At 40.6% G+C, this 15,938-nt stretch overlaps 1 protein-coding gene across 9 annotated transcripts in view; it reads left to right on the top strand.

Moving 5' to 3' along the window:
* The window catches only part of RYR2 (ryanodine receptor 2), a 740,314-nt gene that overhangs the window by 411,179 nt on the left and 313,197 nt on the right, over window positions 1-15,938 (top strand). For all 9 annotated transcript variants that reach the window (XM_032883093.1, XM_032883091.1, XM_032883088.1 and 6 more), the window contains one exon: window positions 2,270-2,365. In XM_032883093.1, the coding sequence (XP_032738984.1) occupies window positions 2,270-2,365 (96 nt within the window). The remainder of the gene's footprint in view (window positions 1-2,269; window positions 2,366-15,938) is intronic.

Here is a 15,938-nt window from a genome sequence, read left to right as displayed (position 1 = left end):
TCAGGTCATGATCCCAGGGTCCTGGGATCGAGCTCCACATCTGGCTCCGTGCTCTGCCAGGAGTCTGCTTGTCCCTCTGCCTACCACCCTGCTCATGCTTTCGCTCACTCTCTCTCTCTCTTTCAAATAAACAAAATCTTAAAAAATAAGAGTGAGTTAAACTTTAAGCAAATGAGACTCTAAAGATTCAGAGGTTTTATACTCTCCCTCAATGGCTGCTGTTGTAAGTCATGAACAGAATTCTTACGGATTAAAATTAGAAATCCCATGGAGTGCATAGGACTACTTATCATTCTACTGTACTTCATCCTTGACACTTGTCACTTTGTGTGTGTGTGTGTGTGTGTGTGTGTGTGTGTGTGTCTAGCTGGTTGCTAATTCTTGCTGGGGCTCTGGTTCCAGGGAGTCTAAGTAATCAAGTGCATCACTATTTAATCATCAGGCAGACTAAATAAAGTCTTTAAGATTAATTGCACTCTGCTACTGTAGGGACTCCTCCATCTTATTCTTACCAAGGGGATAAATAGGCACTGCCGTTGAACTTCAGTTCCTTTGAACTGCTTCCTAGCACTACCAGATTTTAAATAGTGATTGTTTTCTTATGGCAACATCTTTTTCCCATTAAATATCCTACTGTGTCAACATGGCACCAACCCTTTGTAATTAGTCGTACTGTTTTGGAACAATCTCATGGGCATTAAGAGTAGAATTTTCATAAAATATTGACAAGATTTACTTTGAAAGAATCACATGATTGTGAGACATTAGAAGTTTTAAATGGATTCTATAAATTGGGTTGAAGGAGATCATAAAGGTTATGTAGGAATTTCATATAAGATGGTTTCTTTCATCAAAGACCAATCAAAAACACTAGGTAGAACAAAGTTAGGTGACTTGACTACAGGAGTTCTGAGTCCTTCAAGTGCATTGTGAACTTTAAAGAGAAGTAGAGATACAGGAGGAAAGTGAAACATTTTCAAACTTATTAGCCATCTGCCTTCCACCCTTTTTTCCAGGTAACAATTAATTATATCTCTCTGTATGCCTGTTACAGTTACTAACTATAGCTCCTAGTATTTTGTGCTACATTTTCGGGAAAACTGATATGCTCTTAACTTTTTCATTATAGACATGAGAAAGTTGAGCTCTAGGGAAATTAAATCACTTAGTCTCATGGCTAATTAAAAGCAATGAGTATCAGAACCCAAGTGAGGAGACTCCCAGGACACTGGTTTTTCCATTATCCTTCATCATTTCCTCCCAATATGAAATACTACTTTCTCAAAATATATTCCTTCTAATGAGCAATATGGTTTTCCAGTCCCTATTAACAAATATCAATTCTTTAAAAAGAAAAATGTGAGTACTACCTCACACCAGTCACAATGGTTAAGATTAAGAACTCAGAAAATGACAGATGTTTGCAAGGATGCGGAGAAGGGGAACCCTCCTACACTGTTGGTGGGAATGCAAGCTGGTGCAGCCAGTCTGGAAAACAGTATGGAGGGTCCTCAAAAAGTTGAAAATAGAGCTACCCTATGACCCAGCAATTGCACTACTGGGTATTTACCCTAAAAATACAAAGGTAGTGATCCAAAGGGGCACGTGCACCCAAATGTTTATAGCAGCAATGTCCACAGTAGCCAAACTATGGAAAGAGTCCAGATGTGCGTTGAGAGATGAATGGATGAAGATGATATGATACACACACACACACACACACACACACACACACACAGGAATACTACTCAGCCATCAAAAAGAAAGAAACCTTGCCATTTGCAATGATGAAGATGGAGCTAGAGGGTGTTCTGCTAAGTGAAATAAGCCAGTCAGAGAAAGACAAATATCCGGTGATTTCATTCATATGTGGAACTTATGAAACAGAGCAGAGGACCATAGGGGAAGAGAGGAAGAAATAAAACAAGATAAAACCTGAGGGTTGCTGGAGGGGAGGTGGCTGGGGGATGGGGTAACTTGGTGACAGGCATTAAGGAGGGCACATGATGTAATGAGAACTGGTGTTATATAAAACCCCTGAATCAATGAGCTCTACCTTTGAAACTAATAATACATTATATGTTAATAGACTTTAAATAAAATCTCAATTTTATATATGTAGATGTGTCTGTGTATTTGTATAGATCTGAGAGGTAAAGTCAGAGTATTTTGTTCTTGTTCCAGCATTTTAGGGCTTACTATGCAAGCTTACCTTGCATTTTAAACTGGGGAATCATATAACTGTCATGTCTGCTTTTTTCTTCTGCAGCGGCTCTAATTAGAGGAAATCGTAAAAACTGTGCTCAATTTTCTGGCTCCCTTGACTGGTTGATCAGCCGATTGGAAAGACTAGAAGCTTCTTCTGGTATGTTTTCTGGTTATTTCCTTGTCCTTATACATTAACTCCTGTTTTCTTCTACTTTACATTCCTTAAGGTATAAAAACAAATTTTGAGCATCAGTGCCAATTAAATGTTTTCCTTTGAATAAGTTGATATTTTTACTTATTGTTAAACTCATTGGTATTTTAGTATTTCTGAAAAGCAATTTTACAGTTCCTTTACATTAAAAAAAAATGAAGTCCCTTAGTCTACCATGGAGCCAGAATCCCCATTGTTTTTCAGATCAGTTACTCCAAATGTATTATATAAACAAAAAAACTGGTTTGGAACGTCTACTTTTAACTTGTGTTCAAAAGATTATTTGGACAATAATAGCCAAAAATCGGATTTGTTTCCAAATTGTACAGCACACTATTTTAAAGTGATTGAATACATATTAATATTATGAGTCTGTATGATAGTCAAATAGTTACAGGCAATGAACCTGATCTCTCTTGCTCCCTAACATGTGTGTTATTCTTATTTTGGTGTTGTGGAAACTTAAAACTGATAACCTGAGCTTGTCTAGCAACATAGATTGTATCAGCAACCCCCCAAACCGAAGTGGATTGCTCCTCCCTCCTTTTGCACAGTATCTCATTAGTTGCCATTCTGTGCCACTAATGCCCCTTTATGTTACTTATTTTTCCTCTCAATCTCCTAACTAGCAATGAACTCCTTGAAGCCAGGGACATGATCTCGTTCATCTCTGAGTCTACCGTATCATCTGGCATCGAGTAGGATGAATAAATGAATGGATGAATGAATGGCTGAATTCCCTTAAGAAAATGCCAGTCAATACAGATAAAATTTCATGACTTTTGCATGAGAAAGACTCACTCAAGGATAGGTTTGTTGGAATTGAGTGAGTAGAAGAACAGACAGTTGTGGTCCAAGAGGGAGATTTTAAGTCACAGAGTAAAATTTTAGTGTTTAAGATTTAGGAGGAGGAGGTAGAGAAATTTGAGTCACACACTGAGTTTTAAGACATTGCTGGATTGTTGGATGGCGGATAGAAAGAGGGAGATTGTTTAGCTAAAAAAGACACAAGGATCGTAAGATGAGGGTTTTCAGGGTATCGCATCACAAACGGGGGGCCTGTGGACCATCACAGAACTTGCTGAATAAGGAGAAAACTGAATAAATGCTGGGAGGAGGTGGTCAAGTTAGTGGTAAAAAAATGATGGCAAGATTGCAAGAATGGATAAATTCTTGGGTCAGAGTATCCAGAACTGTTGGCAATCTCCAGTAGATACAAAAAAGTATGCTGATCCCCTTTTCTGGCCACAGGGAATCGAGAGAGACGGGCAGAGCTACCTTCAGGACAGTGTTATTGTTAGATGAATCAGCTGCTTCTCTGAAGATAAACACACACACACACACACACACACACACACACACACACACACACAATGCTCAGAGCAGAGAGGAAAGAGAGAGAAGGAAAGAACAGAGTGGAGCATCCTTTAAACTCAGCCAAGAAGAGTCCTGGCTCTAAAGTCTTCAGTTTGGTTGGTTGTAGGCACAGTTCCACTGGATACAAATTGCCATTTGCTATGATCTTTGTCCAGTTCAGCTGTTGGTCACAGATACTTCCGTGTCAAGTAGATGTCCTGTGCGCTCAGAAAGCACAGGGAACATCAGGAGTAGGAAGGACCCTTGGAGAACCCTGAACCTGACATCTCACTTTAGAGGAAAGGAAATCAAGGCATAGGACATTTGAATGACTGATTGGAGATGCTGGAATTAATTGTTACAGGAGAGATGAAACCCCAGCTCTGAACACAGAGGATGAGAATTTGAGCAGGGTCCTGGCAGTATCTGGTACCCAGCCAGCTCCTCTTTATCGCCTTCTCTGATTGTGGGGATCAGAAAGAGGAGTGAGCAGATTTATTTTCTTACGCATGTTCTGCTTCATTGAAGGCTGACTAGTATCACTAGTGCATAAAGGTTTAGTAGGGTACCTGATCAGTCTATGAGAAGAGCCACGGTGAATTTCTTGGGAGGAAAAATTAGACCTATTCCCAGGCTTCCTGTGTGACTGTATCTCTAGGCCAAATTTAATGGAAAAGAGAAGATTTGTATGAGCAAGTCCAGTTAATCAAACTGATGGATTTCTGAAGGCTGAGTTTTCTTTAAGATGTTCTCCACACTTGAAATGCTGTTTGGGCATTTAAGAAACAGCTGACTGAGCATAGTCTGCTGGTCAGGGGGCTGCATCTCTTCTGAGTCTAACTTTGTACAGTCTTTTCTGCAGATAGTTTTGCAGTGGTGCAAGTGGCTTACTTGGGGATTCGTGCCAGTTCCTCCCTGCTCCTAGTTACGTGCCATGAAGGATGTTCCCTCTGGGTTCAAGCAGAAGGAAGCTTTCCGGGGGCTTGAACTACCTGAGCATGTGCTCACATACAATAGTTTTAAGCTTCCAAAGATGTCACAACTATTTCTTAGAGACCATAAGCTCATCATTTTTAAAGGGAAAAATTCGTTAGGTGTGAATACTCTGCCCCAGAATGTTGTTTGCCAGGATCTTCTTCTTTGATATGTACTTAGGTACGAACATCTGCATTAGAAAAAGCAGGAGCCCACGGGATATTGTATGAGACCTGCTGTTGGCGATGCAGAAATCCTAGCTAATCTTTTGGAGTGATATCAGCAGTTTAGGCAACACATAATGATGACATAGAAAGGACAGTTTTCTAGGAAGTAACTTTGAAAAAGGGAAACTTCAGTTGGTTGATTTAAATCTTTTTTTTTTTTTTTTAAGATTTTATTTATTTATTTGAGAGACAGAGCATGAGCAGGAAGAGGAGCAGAGGGAAAAGGAGAAGCAGATTCCCTGCTGAGCGGGGAGCCTGATGCAGGGCTCTAGATCCCATGACCCTGGCATCATGACCCGAGCAGACACTTAATCGACTGAGCCACCCAGTCTTTTGGTTGTGCAGAAAGCCAGTTCTGGTTATAGCCGGGAGACTGTGCATCTGACCCTTAGGAGAAACATAAAATCAGAATCGTGGTGATGTTGCAGACTTTGTAAAGAAAACCTTTCGTGATCGTCATCGGGTCCGTACCTGTTTGACCCTACCATCGCACTGTAACGAAATCATCCATCTGCCTCTGTTGCTTCATTCGCAGAACATTACAGTGACGGGGGTTTTTAATAATGATCTGGGTCCTCACGATGATAAGTTATGTTCAAGCTGATGGATCACTTAAGACAGGGAAACCTCGTGTACATTTTTCAAAGGCAATCACTCAGTGTTTGAAATAATATATTAACGATTAACGGTTACTAATTGAATATTTAGTGACGTCCCTTGTCAAAAATTACTCATTTTTGAACGATGCCGGCAAACTCCCGAGTACAGCCATACTCCTTCCTTTCCCAGTGAAGCATTAAGTAACTGGAAAGCAAAAGAGAACAGGGAATGGAGAATCTATGTTTGGAGGGCTTTTTGGAAAAATATTCCTTACCAGCAATGTCAAAAGTGGAAAAAAAAAAAAAAAAGTCCCTCCAAGTAAAATCCAAATGAAACAGAACTTTCTTTTCTGAATGAAAAAAGTGATCAGGGTTGACTTGTTGTCTGGAGTCGCTATGCTTTTCAGAATTCTCTTAGCCTGTATGTGGGATAGGTGGCAAATTGTGTTTTTAGAAATGGTTCTTTTGAGATGAAAAAAAGAAAAAAAACTTCAACTGTCTCACACTGGAGAAGAGAACTATCCTGCTTTGTGACATAGTTGATTGGTTTTATAAGCATTTCCCACAGTAACTGTGTAACATCCATGCCTGGCACTGGGTGTTAAAGTTTGAAGGAGACCGGGAGTGATGGGGCGAAGGGCAAGTCCCTGGGTTTCAGAGACCGGTGGGGTCTGCTGGTCTTGTTCCCGTGATGGTGGCTCTCTGAATTATGCAGTGGTTTTTTGGTTCTTTTCCTGTCTTTTTTGATACGCAATAGGAAGTTGATATTCACAGCCAGTGTTTAATTCTCGCATCTGTTTCTCATCTTTGTTTTATATTCGTGGTCTGCTTGACACTTCTGCTTCAATGGTCAGTGAACTTGTGCTGGCCTGGGGGGCCCCAGTTTCTCAGATAGGTTTGATGGCAGGAGGGCCAAAGCCAGGCTCAGTCTTGTCATCCACTCTTTTTAAGGAGCAAGGAGAAAGCGAGCCCTAGGCTGAGAGTCACAGGTGCCATAGTGCTGCTCACTCCGTTTCTGCCAACATGGTGGGGATGCTCATCAGGGCTCTCTACCTCAGAGAGACACGTTCCTTGACAGAGACAGTCTCCTTCTAATTCACCAGGCTTTTAAGGATTTAGGTGAGGAAGGTGTGAAAGATTGAAAGCCCAAGGTTATTGGGCCCCTTTTTAGTCACCTCCCAGTCCCAGGTGGGGTCTCGTGCCCTCTTGACATTATTCCATACTGGCCACAGTGGCAAGGAAAGAGCAGGCGATCGTCCTAGGGCAGAGATGAGAGGAGTTTACCCCTGAAATGACACCTGCCTCCACCTGTCCTGTGGACGTGCTCCCCATCCAGCCTGCAGCCACCTACCTCTGACCTCCTGCCAATTCAGGAGAGCCTATGTTTCCCCGAGGTCTTCTTGGGCGCTTCCTGGAATCCATGTTCCCATCCCGTTTCTTTAGATTTCCCAGGATTGGGTTGGAGGTTGGAACATTGGCCCCTTTTGCTGATTTTATTTCTCCCCACACACAGTGAGTTAGGGAGGCGTCCTAGAATCGTCTGGCTAGCTGGAGGAAGAGAGGAGGAAGTCTGGTCTCAGAGAAACTGTGGAAGGGCTCGCTTGAGGAAAACTTACTAAAAACAAAATCACAGACAGTGATTGCTACCTTTGACCTAGACTGCGTCTTTTCCTCTTCGAGGATTATGGACAGAACGGAGACCTGAGCTCTTATGTGCTGCTTTGGACAGATGCCAGTGTCTGGTCTTTGGACAGATGCCAGTGACTGGGTTTTGCTCGTCCCACACTGGATATTAAATACTTTCATCATCATCTTCGGTGAAATAATTGTGCTGTGTCACTCGCTTTCAGTCATGCTTAAAGTTAAGTGACTGTGACCTCCCTTGGGTACATTATACTGGCTTGAACTGAGTTCAAGTTTGAAACTTTGTCTCGAACTGAGTTCATTAAAGTCTCTTTGCAGTGTGTATCCCTTATCCCAGTTTTGTCAAGCTGACTTGCCTCTTGATTGCATCAAGTCTTTTAAGTACCTAGGCTTTTAATGTGGATTCTATTTACTGGGACCCAGTAATCAAAAGAAGGAAGTCGATCACTACCCAAGGCAGGACGCACACTCTTCAGGTGCCTTCCCTGAGAGTTGACCTACCATGGGCTTTCCTACCATTTCATCATCAAAAATAGGGTGGAGCTCTGCCAAGACTGCCTCATCAGAAAGCTCCATATTTAATCATCTCTTTTTTTTTTATCATTTTTTTCTTATCATTTTATCATTTTTTCTTATCATTTTTATTTCATTTTTTGTGTTCCAAGATTTATTGTTTACCCACCACACCCAGTGCTCCATGTAATACGTGCCCTCCTTCATACCCACCACCAGGCTCACCCAACTGCTCACCCCCCTCCCCTCCAAAACCCTGTTTGTTTCTCTGGTTTTTACCTACTTTTATACTGTGTTAAGGAGAAGCAGAACTTAGGATTGATTACAAGTATGGATTCTGAGTTGGACTGGTTAAGTTCTAATTCCAGGATCATCCTTGATAGCTGCATGATCTTAACCCTTTTGTACCTCCTATTTTACATACGTTTGTAAAACAGGGATTGTAATAATTCCTGCCCCACAAGGATTGTTAGTCAACACTGTGGATGTCTTTATAATGCTAAATGAATACAAATGGCACAGTAAGTGTTTCACCTTTTTCATTTGTAATTAGGAGTTGTTTTAACTACAAGGTCATTTTTATTTTCTTCAAAGAGCACTGTAGAAATGGACTAGACAGGTGTTCTGTCTTCTACTATAAAGATAGTGAAGACCACTGAGAGCTCAGGTGAACAGCGTGCCTTCAGCTCCCGGTGGGGGTGAGGTGGGGACCATTAGATACTGGCTGCCAGATATGTGTGTGAATGTGGAGGTGCAGACTTGTACTCTGGGCACAGTACAAAGACCTTTAGTCAAAAACTTAAAAACAAACAAACTTGGGGGTGCCAGGGTGGCTCAGTGGGTAAGCATTTGACCAGCTCGGGTCGTGATTTTAGCGTCTGGGGATCGAGCCCCACATTGGGCTTCCTGATCAGTGGGGAGTCTTTCTGCTCCCTCTTTCCTCTGCCCCTCCCCCAGGTCAGTTCATGCTCGCTCTCTCTCAAATAAATAAATAGAATATTTTTAAAATATTATGTAACAAAATATATATAATAAATATATAGTAAAGTTATGTCAATTTTTAAAAACATTTAAGTTGTACTTTGCTCTGTATGTAATGTTCATCTCAGGACCACACACCCTTCTGCACATAATACCCTATCAATCTAAAATTTGTGGGTTTCGGGACACCTGGCTGGCTCAGTAGAGCATGTGACTCTTGATCTTGGGGGTGTGGTGATTTTTTTTTAAAGATCTTGATCTTTACACCACATCGGGTGTAAAGGTTACTTTAAAAAATCTTTAAAAAATTTTGTGTTTTGTTAAACAGTGTGTTGTATAACTTTTCTCTTTCCCTTATTCCACATTGCCAAGTATCAGAAGTAAATTATATTATGCACTTTCATTTTTTTTTTTCTTTTGTGCTTTTGGAAATGAGGCCTCTGGACTGTCTTCATACTGCAGACCTCTCTCTGCCCGATTTTACTGAGACCCAGTTGACACACATCACTGTATATGCTTAAAGTGTATATAGCTTAATGGTTTGGCTTACATATATTATGAAATTATTACTCTAACAGATTTAGTTTGCATCCATCATCTCATATATATAAATTTTTAAGAAAGTAAAAAAAACAGGGGCACCTGGATGGCTCAGTCAGTTAAGCATCTGACTACCGGTTCCAGCTCAGGTTGTGATCTCCGTGTTGGGGGATTGAGCCCCATGTCGGGGTTTGCGCTCAGCATGGAGCCTACTTCAGATTCTTTCTCCCCCTGCTTCACCCCCTGCTGGTGCTCTCTTTCTCTCTCAAATAAGTAAAATCTTAAAAAAAAAAAAAAAAAAAAGTAAAATCTTAAAAAAAAAGAAGATAAAACAAAAAAGAACTTCCCTTGTGATGAAAACTCTTAGGACTTACCCTCTTACCAACTTTCCTGTGTATCATAGAGCAGCGTTAGCTGTCCTCATCATATTGTATCTTATAGCCCTAGTACTTAGTGATTTTTTTTCCTTTGTCATGACTCCCTGCCTCCGGAATACATATCTGATCTCTTTTTCTCTGAGGGTTTTGTTTTTGGGTTTTTGTTTGTTTGCTTGTTTGTTTTTAGCATTTTTGGTTTTTATCTTGTCTTTCTGGCTCTTTTTAGTAGTAAATAATGCTGGTATGAACCTGGAGGTGCAGCTATCTTCTCGAGGTAGTGTTTTTGTTTTCTAAAGATATATTTATTTGAGAGAGAGAGAGCAAGAGAGTGGGTGGATGGCAAAGGGTAAGAGAGAATCTCAAGCAGACGCCATGCTGAGTGTGAAGCCTGATGCAGGGCTCGATCCCATGACCCTGAGATCATGGCCTAAGGTGAAATCAAGTGTCAGACACTTAACCAACTGAACCCCCCAGGCACCCCCATGTTTTTGTTTTCTTTGGTTGTATTCCCAGAAGTGGAATTGTTGGATCATATGGTAGTTCCATTTTTAATTTTGGGGGATCCTCTGTATTGTTTTCCATCGTGGCTACACCAGTTGGCATTCTCACCAACAGGGCACGAGGGTTCCCTTTTCTTTACATCCACAACAGCATCTGTTACCTCATTTTTTTTCTGAGCTTGGCCATTCTGATGGCTGTGCGGCGATGTCTCTCTGTGGTTTGGATTTACTTCTCCTGATGACTGGTGATGTTGACCGTCTTTTCACATATCTTTTGGCCATCCGTATATCTTCCTCAGGAAAATGTCTGCTTGGGTCTTTTGCCCATTTTAATTGGATTATTTTTTCTGATGAGTTCTTATATATTTTGGACATTAACCCTTCATCAGATAATCTGATCTGCACTTCCCCCCCCCCGCCGCTCCATTCAGTAGGTTGTCTTTTTACTTTATTGATGGTTTCTCTTGTTGTGCAGAAGCTTTTTAGTTTGGTGTGGTCCCACTTAATTTTTTTTAAAGATTTTAATTATTCATGAGAAGGAGAAAGAGAGAGAGAGAGTACACGAGCAGGGGGGAAGGCAAAGGGAGTGGGAGAAGCAGACTCCCAGCTGAGCAGGGAGCCTGATGCGGGGCTCGATCTGAGGACGCCGGGATCATTACCGGAGCCAAAGGCAGATGCTTAACCCGCTGAACCACCCAGGTGCCCCTGACGCAGTCCCACTTATTTTTTTATTTTGTTGTTTGTGCTTTAGGGTCCTAACTGAAAGATCATTGCCGATTCCTGTATCAAGGAGGTTTTTCCTCTTTCTTCCAGGAATTTCATGGTTTCAGGTCTACATATTTATATCTTATAATACATTTTGAGTTCATTTAGTGAGTGGTATAGGATAGGGGTGTGGTCTCTTTCTTTTACATGTGACTGTCCAGTCCTCCCAATGCCATTTATTGAAGAGACTGCCTTTTTCAAGATAACATTTAAAATTGACTCAAAGCTCAGTCAGATGCTGTGATCATTTTACATTCCTGCCCAAAAGAATAGTTCTCAATAAATATTTGCTGCTTTGAGCTAAGTATCTTTTTGGAGAGCTGCTTAATCTGTGTTTCTCTTGCCCTGAAAGATGCATCTTAAAAGTTTTCAGACGCATTCATTGGTCTTCAAAAATTTTATTTAAAGGCCTTTTCAGCAATTAGTTGCATCTGCCAACATTTTTATAAGTTCTCCTGTTTCACAGAGAGGCACACATTGTTGTTTTTCTGAGCACATTGATGAGCACATTGTGGGGCCAGGGAAATCTTAAGTGAATTTAGGGCACTGTGCTAAGATGTCATATGTATTCACTGGATCCTACAGGACTCTGTAAGGTAGGTTCCATTATCATTTCCATTTTACAAATGAAGACTTGGAAGCTGAGAAGCCAAGAGGGGTAACCTTTTCAAGGTCAAATGGAAGTAATGGAGCTAGGACTGAATTTTTACGGCCTGTAAAGTCACAAAAGCAGGAATGATATCAATTTTCACTCCTCATTTTACTTATACCCAGAACCTAACACATCAAATGGCCCATTTTATGGATTAAAAGATAATTGAGGGATGCCTGGGTGGCTCAGTTGGTTAAGCGGCTGCCTTCGGTTCAGGTCATGGTCCCAGCGTCCTGGGATCGAGTCCCACATCTGGCTCCTTGTTCAGCAGGGAGCCTGCTTCTCCCTCTGCCTCTGTCTGCTTGTGCTCACTCTCTTTCTCTCTGACAAATAAATAAATAAAATCTTAAAAAAAAAAAAAAAAGATAATTGAACACATGAATGGGGAGAAAACACCGAAGAGTAAAGAGCCAGATAAGAATATCTCAAAGTATTTATAATTTCTTGTCTGGCACTTAGTCCTCTGTGGATTTTGAGATATGGCAATTTATACAAATAAATATTTGGCATAACATTTCTAACATTATTATTTAACTGTTGCATCATGAACTGCCTTTGATTGACATTTTCTTTTTTTTAATTGTCTTTTACTCCTGTAATTTGTCTATCTTTTATAAAATACTACTCCCTAAATTGAAAGCAGCAAACCATCAGAAGCCTAGTTAAGCCTGAATACTGTTCAGCCTTAGAGTCTACTATTCCGTACACTCTAATTACATTGCTTATTTTATGTGTTATTTATTTTATTTATTTTGGATAATGTAGCCCAGGAAATTTTTGACTCCTGTTCATCTCATCTTCCAATAAAATACCCTAAGTCCATCTTTTTTATTTATTTTGCTAATGCATTCATGATGTCGTACCTCTCTATATATGAATAAAAATGTAATGCAGACCTTTATCTTCACTAACTTCTGATTTTATTAATGTTCCTAATTCTGTCACATTTTGTTATATTTTAATCTTACCTTTGTCACTTTTTCTCTCTTTTCAACTTTATGTTAGCTCAAGATTTCATGAGCTTATTTTCTTCTCATGCCTCAAAACCACTGTAAAAAAATGGAAGGATACATGATGATGTGTTCCCCCATTTGACTCGAACCCCTACCTCTTGAGGTTGTTTCTCTAAAGCCTCTCTATATTTTAATATTGATTTCAACTTAGTCCCCTTTTCCTCTCTATTTGGGTGTGATATGGAAACCCTACTTAGTGTTTATTTTACAAGTAAGCCCTGTGTTATAGAAAGGAAACAAAACGTACATTGCTTCTGTTATCTTTTGTCCCTTTCTGCTTAAAAAAGTTAAAAAATAAATTCATCAGTTTATCTCACACTGAAACCCAAATACTTCCTTGACATCAAACTTATACCCATTTTGAACAAACCACAGATATTCATTCCTAGTTCTCTCAGTGCTTCAGTCTGTGGCATGCAGAATTCTCTAAATGGTAAGATGTGTCATAATTATGCCGTATAGCGATGGGTTTTCACCTCCTGTTTGTTCTGGATGGGCCCAATGCTGTTTGGTCAGGCTCTCCACCAGCCCTCCGCTAGCTCAAACTAGAGGTTTCCGCTACTTCTAGAAGTTCCACATTCGTGCCCCACCACCAAAGAAGGACAACTTGGATGCGACCCATCGTTTATCACTCCATGTCGGTTCCATTCAGATTAGTGGAACAAAAAGCAAAGATGTGTCTCTACAGAGCCTTCTCAGACGCACAGGCCCAGGAACAAATTAACGCATTTGTATGTAACTCAGATTCTTTCTCTCTTGGCCTCCCCTTTGGTGTGTAGCCAAAAATCCCTCCCACACACCTTAGACCCTTTTATCAACATGGAGCTAGCTGGACTTTTCTTCTGCTTTTTCTAACTCTTGCCCACTTCATTTGCATGTTTGTTTGTTTTAATGGGGAGAGAAGGGGTTCTTGTCAAAGGAGCACATTATGTCTTTTTAAGCATTTTTAAGCCAGTAAGTCTGCTTGGTGTAACATTTCATGATATTTTTGGCTCAACAATCCTGTTCTCTCCAGAATGTAGAGCTCCCTACAGTTCTGTCTGTTGCCCTACTTGTGTCTCTTTGTCTTTCCCTCAATTTCTAACACTCTGGTGTAATTTCTCCTGGATTTACTAATTTAACTATTTTGATATCTAACTTCAATTTCCTTTCTCCATAGTGATCAATAAATATTTTCCCTGGATTTTCCTTCCGATCAGTGTTGTCCTTCAGCATTTCTCTACCATTCTCTGATGTTAACAGTTTTAATCTCTGTATAAAAATAAGCCTAGTTGTCAGATTTCCCAGTTGATCCTTTTTTATTTCATTTCATTTGTCATTTATATTGTTACAACCATCAAATAAGAACAGATGCTTACATCGCACTGCTTAGATTCAGGCCTTTTCCTAAAAGCTTTATATGTGTTAATTCCTCACAACATCTCCCCTTGGGGTGGGAACCATTATTAGAATTTGATTTTAGAAATGGGGACACTGGAGCACAGAGAAGTTAAGTAACTTGCCTAAAATCTGCCAGGACTCAAGTGGGGCCTATTGACTTGTGTCCCTGGTTATAACCACTACATAAGACAACAGGATAATGATAATAACTCTTACTATTTTAGTTCCTCATTTAAGCCTAGTAAATATCCAGGATATCATTCCCCCTTCTGAAAGGATGACAGTCCATGATATAGACAGCTTGGCCTGCGTGTTTTGTGTTCTTTGTTGTCATGTTATTTCTCAGTCCCTTTCTCCCAGTCTTTTTACTTAAGTTCCTTTGTTTACATTAATTACACATGGCAAAAAATATAACTTTCCTCATTTCCATTTGCTTCCCGTCTGACCGAAAGGTTAAGAAGGATTTTAACTCCTAGGTAGGGGAAGAAGTAGACACGTAACCTGTGATTTGAGTGATTTGGAGTTCACAGTTTCTCTAATTGTGATTGTTGCTGACCCAGCAAGTGGGTAGGGCAGTTCTGTGTGTTTTCTGTGCTGCGTCTCCACTGTTTCTGTCACTGGGGGACAGTCTGATTCATACCAATTAGCCCCTGGGTTGAAGCCTTCTGTTCGCTTGCCAGTTAGACCAAGAGGCTTCCATGTTGAAATTGTCAGCTAAGGCCATGTGCTCCATCAGGAATTTTCTAGGATCATTACCCACTCTCAGAACAGAGATGTAGGAATGGAGTCCCTTTCCAAAGCTGAATAACACCCATGTGACCCTCTTGCGGTGAGAACCACGGTCCATCTAAGCCCACATACACCTCAGTGTTCTGAGATGATTTTAATTTTTGTTTGATTTTTGCTACATACTTGTAATTGCAGGTGAGAAAACAATTTCTGGGGAGAGGATGTTGGCATTGTCTTCCAAGTCCATTGGTTTTCCAATGTCTCCACCTGTGCCTGAGTGGCTCCCTGCTTGGTTCTGTTTATTTCACTTGAACGTGCAAGACTCCCCGTGACCTTGTGCCTGCTCTTGTGTGGGGCAGAATCCCTAGGCTAGATTCTTTCCAGGACTTCTGTTCTATGGCTTGCTTTCAGTTTTTCCATGTAAACCCTCAACCTTGGACAGCCCAGGGCACGTCCCACCACAGCACTTGGATGTTTCCAATACCATTAGGTTATTTCCAGACATTTTGTTACACCCTCAGAAATTTTTCTTGTCATGAGCCCTAGAAATAATTCAGAAAGTTACAGCCATAAAAGTTTTAAGGCAAAGAGCTAAATAAATAGTTCATGTATCTTACATATAAAGGGTTTATTCCATCACTTTTGAATTTTGTGCATGACCCCCACAGACTAAAGCCTACAGAAATTCCTGTCATTCAGTGAGGAAATACTGGAACTACGAAATACAAATTCTCCATCCGTGTTCTATCATGTCTTTTCTACCTTTATTTATTTTTTTTTAAAGATTTTATTTATTTATTTGACAGAGATCACAAGGAGGCAGAGAGGCAGGCGGGTGGGGGGGCGGGTGGCGGGAAGCAGGCTCCCTGCTGAGCAGAGAGCCCGATGCGGGGCTCAATCCCAGGACCCTGAGATCATGACCTCAGCCAAAGGCAGAGGCTTTGACCCACTGAGCCACCCAGGCGCCCCTCTTCTCTACCTTTAGAAAAAATAAGTATCTTAATGTTAAAATCTCCAGATAGAAAAGATGCCGATGTAGCTAATATATATACTCTTCACAGTAATGACTCTCATTTATGTTGTTTTAAACTGAAAGTGTCCATTTATATTCATTCACTTACTCAGTTGGCAAACATGAGATGGGCCTCCCTGGGCCCAAGTGTGCTGAATTCGACACATCTCTTCTCTCAAGGACTCATTCTCTAATAGGAGATTGAAATGAGCATAAAGGATTTTAACACAAAGTGATCAGTACTACCAAGAAAGAA

Source organism: Lontra canadensis, unplaced genomic scaffold (assembly GCF_010015895.1).
Source record: "Lontra canadensis isolate GAN:19392208 unplaced genomic scaffold, GSC_riverotter_1.0 scaffold85, whole genome shotgun sequence".
Lineage (NCBI taxonomy): Eukaryota > Metazoa > Chordata > Mammalia > Carnivora > Mustelidae > Lontra > Lontra canadensis.
Note: the sequence above shows the minus strand (reverse complement) of the source record. Positions and strands in the feature narration are given on the sequence as shown.